The following is a 6,564-nucleotide window of genomic DNA, read 5'->3' on the forward strand; positions in this document are numbered from 1 at the left end:
AGAGCTGGACCATGACTCACGTTGGACAGAGCAGGCTGAGTATCTTAAGAGCCCTTCAGAGGAACTGGAGAGCCTAAGTGTCCTTTAACTCAGTTCGGAGACAGGTGTTCCACTCATGCCAGCCAGCAGCCGTGGGGCACAGTGATGCATAGGCGCTGTCAGTGTGGCTGGGAGGAAAACAAGTGGTTTGCAGTGAGAAGCAGAGCAGAGCAAGCGTGCTACCTTGGCTGCTCATCAAAGTAACACTGCCAATCAAGTAATTTCGGTTCCCTGAACTGCTACAAGACATTAAAGATGATCAACTAAAATAATGATAGAAGTCAAGAGAAATTACACTAAATAAATTATTCCTTGCTGGGCATTAAAAGAAACTTTAATGAAATGGAGAATTGATAGAATGAGTACAAAATAGGGGTTTTTGGATATGAAAGTAGCAAAATGAGATTGTGTTGATGCATCACTCTGAAAATAGTAAAAATACTGATTTGTGAACTTGAATTTAAGTGAATCAATTGCATGGTATGAAAACGACATTGAATAAAACTGTTAATGCAACTACAGAATAGGAATTAGATTCAGCAGTCAATGAAACAGACAAATCATTCGGTAATATAATGAAAAAGTAGGAACAACAACAACCTATAGGAACACCGCCAGTGTGCTGTTGAGCACGAGGCTCCATATTTCCTTAAAGGCGCTGTATCGTTAAGTTGAGCAGTTACCCTTGAGATCAAGAAAAATGAGAACATTTTTTCTATTTTCTTTTGGGAGGGGAAGTACTGAAAATTGAACCCAAGATTTTCACCCTAGACTACACCCCAAGTGCATTTTTATTTATAAATTTAGCATTTCACTAAACTGAACAGGCTAGGCTTGAACTTGAGTCCATCTTGCCTCAGCCTCTCAGAGTGCTGCATTTGCAAACATCCAGCACCACACCAGGCTGTTTTCTTTCTTTTTTTTTTTTTTTTTTTTTTTTTTTTTTTTTGTATTTTTTAGGGAAGGGTGGGTCTACAGGATGTTGAGGGTCTCACTACTAGATCAGACTCTGATCCACCTGTTTACAGCCTCCCAAGAGCTGGGATTACAGGTGTGCGCCACCGCACCCAGTCTCAATTGCCCTTAGCGCGCCCCAGGGGCGGGGCCAGCACAGCAGACCCTGGAATTGAACCCCTAGCCCCCACCTGCCTGCAGGCGCTTTAATCCGCTGAGCTATTTGGCTGGCCCTTTTTTTTTTTTTTTTTAATAAAATGAGCATAAAAGGTTATATCATGAAAAAAAAGTTTAAAACATTTTAGAGGAAGCATCCAAAATGGAAGACAGGGGGGCCAGGGAGATGGCTCACTAGAATAATGCTTCCCTGGCAAGCGCAAGGGTCTGAGTTCAATCCCTGGTTCTGCAAAAAAAAGGACTAACCACCTGCTTAGGCGAGTGCAGGGACCGATGTTTGATCCCCAGTACTGCATGCTGAACCAGCCCCTGCACCAAGCCAGCCACTGAGTCCTGGTGTGGTGGCCCATGCCTGTAATCCCAGCACTAAAGAGGCTGAAACAGGAGGATCTCTATAAGACCAAACTGTGTAGTAAGAGCCTGTACCAAATACATACATTAAAAAAAGACAATTTTTTACCTATGCTGATTTAGACTTTTTAAATATATTAAAATTAGAAAAAGGTTAATGTATCATCTTGCTTCAGAAATTAACCAAAGGATGGGAAAGTTGCTCAGCAGCAGACGACTGGATTTGATCTCCAGCGCTACAAAAAATAAATTTTAAAAAATTACCAATATATGGTCAATTTGGGAGAAACCTTGTTTTGGGACACAAGGCATCCTCATGTAGCCCAGGTTGGTTCTGAACTTGTGGCTTTCATGCCTTGGGGAGTACAGGCGTGGGCTACTCCCTGGCTTGGATAAGCCTACTTTCAAGTTTGAAAGACTTTCGCAAGGCCAAAGAGAAACTTTTTGTAATGGTTAGCTAATGAAGTTATTATATGTTCTGTGATCAAAATATACAATGGGGGCTGGGGAGATGGCTCAGTGGAATAAGCACTTGCCTGGCAAGCGCAAGGGCCTGAGTTCAATCCCCAGTTCCACAAAAAAAAACAAAAACAAAAACAAAAAAAATATACAATGAATATTAAAAAAAAATTGTAACCGCCATTAATGCCCTTCAAAGTCCCCCCCCCCCGTTTACACAGCAAATCTTCATTCTTTCTACTTTCTGAGTCAGTTCTAGGTCTTTTTCATCAGTGTCTAATGCACGGTTGCGCCTGCCTCCAATGTTTATCCTTCATGACCATTTTGACCTTGGGGAAGACCCGAAGTTTTATGAACCAAGTGAAAATGGCAGAAAAGAACACGCCATAATTTTATGAACCTGAATTTCCGTTGGATGCCCCTCAGCAGCGGCACTGCTTGGGTTTTTATCGCAGAAAGGACATTCAAAAAGGAGTTCCGACGGTAGACCCAAAGAGATTCCCCCAGTAAAGTGATTTGGTCTCAAAAAAAAAGCCAAAACTGCTTCAGAAAAGTGGCAAGTACAATGATCAATTTTTTCGTAAAAATGAGGATTTTTTATTACACTGCATAGATAGCGGCCAGGGAGATAGCAAAAAACAAACCAACAAAAACTGCATAGATAGCCTTGAAGTAGACACATTTTTGTCTGCATTTAATTAGTTGAAAAAACAGTGCCTGAAGAATCAATCAGTATTGTTGGACCAAGTAGCTTCAAAAACTGGGAAAATTCAAGTTAAATAATTTACAACATAAGAAAAATAAATTTCAGATGAATGAGAAGTCTAAATGAAAAATTGAGCCTAGAAGAGATTTTTTTTCTTTTCTTTTCTTTCCCCCCCCCCAGAACCGGGGATTAAACTCAGGCCCTTGCGCTTGCCAGGCAAGTGCTATAAGAGAATTTTAAAAAAATAGATTAACAAATTTTGGTGGAGGGATTCATCCTAAACCATGTAACAATGACAGGTTTGTTTGTTTAATGAAGAATTGGGACTGCACAGAATGTCACAAAGGCACAGGAGAACAGGCGGGAGCGCGGCCGCACCGATCCAAGGCACTGGGCAAGTGCCGCGGCCCAGGCACCCAGAGACACGTGGCTTCAGGTCCCGGCCCAGGCACGCGGTGGGTCGGCGGTGATTTTCTTCTCTGTGTTTTTTTTTTTTTAATTTATGTGTGTGTGTGTGTGTGGGGCCAGCTCAGCCCACCAGGGGGCGCGGCTGGCTGGCATGTGGTGCTGGGGGATCGAACCGCGGTCCCTGTGCTTTGCTTAGCTTGTTCCAAGTAGGTGCTTTAGACCACTGAGCCATCTCACCAGCCCCTTCTCTGTGTTTTCCTGATTTCTCTAACGCTCTATCTTTTACAATGATGGCGTGCGTTGAATACCCAACTGAAATTTTAAAATCCCGAAACAACAGACCGGGTTGGGCCGCCTTGGGTTGTCTTGTGCTTGCGCCGGGGGGAACACTGAGCTTTATTTTCTTCCTTGCAGCGTTGCCACAATGCCTCTTTCAGAAGTGAGACTACTGATAGTTAAAAAATAAATGCGCGGGGACTGAATAAAACAGCCTGGATCCTGTAGGTGTGGAAGGAAATTTGGGTGCTTATCCCTGGGCTTTTTGCATTTCCCCATGACACACCTCTTCCAGCCCTAGATCCCTAAACCCTGGAAAACTCAGCGCAACAGGCAAGTCCGAATTACACGCAAGAATTCATTCCTGGCGCGTACGTCAGCGTGACTCCCGCGTCCGCACATCCGGGGTGGCATGCCCGGAACGCCCCGCCCCACCCCACCCCACCCCGCCTCTTGTTGTGTTGTCATCACGTGGCCGGGGCGGGTCGTGACGTCACGGAAGGGGAGGGACTGCGCAGGCGCAGAAAAGGGGGCGGGGGACTCGGCTTGTTGTGTTGCTGCCCGAGAACCGGAGACGGTCCTGCTGCGGCCGAAGCTCTTCCAGCCGCCAGACCATGTCGTCTCATTTAGTCGAGCCACCGCCTCCCCTGCACAACAATAACAACAACTGCGAGGAAGGGGATCAGCCTTTGCCGCCGCCAACCGGCCTTAACAGTGAGTGCTGGGCCGACGGGCTCGGTGGAGGGATGGGGGAGGAGGAGCTCCTCAGGCGGCCGCCGCCTGCGCCGCGCGGGGGGCGGGAGGAGAAGGCCGTCCATTGGTCTAGGGTGAGGATGTCCGCGTGACTGACAGCGCCCGCCTCCAGTCAGGAAGAGGCGCTCGGGTCTTCCTCTTGGCGCGTCTGCGCCACCTCCGGGGGTCGTGGGCTGCGGGCGCCCGGGTCTTCAGTGGAGGCCGGACCAGAGTGGCGGAGAGGGTGTCATGCGGCCGCCCGCGGTGGCCCTTGAGCTTAGCTTCTGGAGCGGGCCGTGGGGGCGGTGGAGGTGGGCGGAGCGGGCTCTTGGGGACGTGGGCCGGGCCGGGGACGTGCGGCGGGGATGCCGGGGGATGGACGCGCGGCGGGCGGGGCGCGGGCCGGGGACGTGCGGCCGAGCAGGTGTGGGGGAGCAGCCCGACCCCGCGGGCGCTCAGGGCCCCGGCCCGCGGAGCGAGCCCGAGCTTGCCGGCGGCGTTCCTTTGTTGCTACATGCTAGTCAGGAAAATCCATTTGATAACTCGGGGATGAGGCTTTGCGCCTTTAAAATTTTTTTTTCTTAAGATATCCCCAAGTTGCTAAAAATACATTTATTTTTTAACGGTAGGATCGCTTGCCCAGTAGGTCTATCTTAAGCTTCATGCCCTTCCCGCCGTTGCACCCATCACGGAGTCTGGGCAGTGAGTTTTGAGAAACGGAATTTAAAACACTGACATGCTGATCTTTGAAAGTTCGTGAGCGTTTTGCAGTAAGGACCAGCAGTGATGGCTTTGCTTAACCTTCAGGTTCCGTGACAGCTGGTCCTAAGACTGTTCCTGGTTGCGGTGAGCGCCTGGTCTTGTTGGAAAGGTTCTTGCCTAACCTTTCTTCAGTTCATCTCTTATGAAAGAGTTAGTGGGGGCCGTCACCATATGGCCAGATGCAAGTGTTTAAAAAGGATCCGGATGCCGAAAGATCATGCAGTTTTTATTTCGTAAGAGGCAGATGCTTCCAGCACGGCCTAAACATTTTACACAAGTTCCTATTGTTTATTGCTTCGGCTCCTTTTAATGGGCTGATTCTCTTAAGGATTCTCTTAAGTGTTGACCTTTTTGTAAGCCTTTAAGTGTTCGTTTTGGAATGTAGGATTTTTATATTATTTTCCACAGTAAATGCCAATGGATGTGTCTTTAATGTTACTTGTATCATATTAAAATGGAATAATAAATTACCTTTTTTTAATCTGTACTTTTGTTGGAAACGTGTGTTTCACAATGAGAACAGATGTTGGAGATCTAGGTGTACCTTGTTTTTACTGGTTAAAAGAAAGTAGGTCCAGAGTCAAGGGTCTTGGGCAAGTCCATAGCTGGCTGTGTTCCAGGGCCCTGTTCCCACTTTCAGCCAGTCTGGTGTTCTTTTTGGATCCTTTTTAGTGGGCCTGTGTCTCATTTTTCAGCATATTATTCGGTGTATAGAGGGAGCCGACCTGTCTTTAATATTCAGAGGCTTAGTTATGCTTTGTGTTTTCTTCTGAGTCATATATGTGGTCAGTATGTATATGCTTACATACTGAAAGCAAAAAGATTTGTATTTTTTGCGACCCTTTAACAACAACAAAAGGTTGAGTTATAGGAGATTTGGACCCAGGGTCATTGCCCAGAGCTACATCCCTACATCTTTTTCTTAAAATACTAAGATCAGGTCTCACTAAGTGAGTTTCCCAGGCTTGGCTCCAACATGATTCTCCTGCTTCAGCCTCTCAAAGCCCTGGACTTAAAAGAATGCACCACCACGCCTAGCTTGTGATTGTTTATCTTGATGTCTGACAGACCTGTGCGTGTGTGACGTCTTCAGCCAATCATTTCCTGCCACATTCTCATTAGCTCTTACACAAGTGGAACAACATGCAGCTTGCATGTGATAGCAGATGTGCTTTAGGAAATCTGGTGGATAGAAGGTATTTTCTTTGGGAGTAGGCTGAGCTTTTGAATGACTGGAAGGCTCTTAGGTACTGCCGTACTTAATTACTCATCCTGTCTTTTTTTGCTTATTTAGCATATTATACAACGCTGATTGAACCAGGCAGACTTATTCTTTTAAGTGAGTTTTAGGCATTGGGCAGAAAACTTATTCAGGCGTCTGATACTGTCTAAATGCTGATAAGTCTAAGCACCGTGTTAGGTAACACTGTACAACTTAAAATGAGATGAAATTCATATAGACTATTTCTAGCTTAGGATTTTATCTTTTAATTTGGAGTCAAAGCAAAGTTTTAATTTTTTTTTTCTTTTTGAGACAGGGTTTTACCATCAAATCCTGAATTTATTATTTAGCCCATGCTACTCAAACTCACAGTGATCCTCCTGACTCAGCCTCCTGAGTGCACCAGTACACCCGGCATCAGAGTTTCAATAATAAATTGCTGAAATGTTTGAAATGTGAAGACCTTCTCTGATGTCTT

The 6,564-nt window shown here is 46.1% G+C and overlaps 1 protein-coding gene across 1 annotated transcript in view; it reads left to right on the forward strand.

The window, feature by feature from the left end:
- The first annotated feature begins 3,905 nt into the window (after positions 1-3,905).
- The window catches only part of Bnip3l (BCL2 interacting protein 3 like), a 23,144-nt gene continuing 20,485 nt past the window's right edge, over positions 3,906-6,564 (forward strand). The window contains exon 1 of the mRNA XM_004630679.2: positions 3,906-4,084. Within this exon, the coding sequence (XP_004630736.1) occupies positions 3,985-4,084 (100 nt within the window). The 5' untranslated portion in view covers positions 3,906-3,984. The remainder of the gene's footprint in view (positions 4,085-6,564) is intronic.

Source organism: Octodon degus, unplaced genomic scaffold (genome assembly GCF_000260255.1).
Source record: "Octodon degus isolate 3935 unplaced genomic scaffold, OctDeg1.0 scaffold00036, whole genome shotgun sequence".
Taxonomy (NCBI): domain Eukaryota; kingdom Metazoa; phylum Chordata; class Mammalia; order Rodentia; family Octodontidae; genus Octodon; species Octodon degus.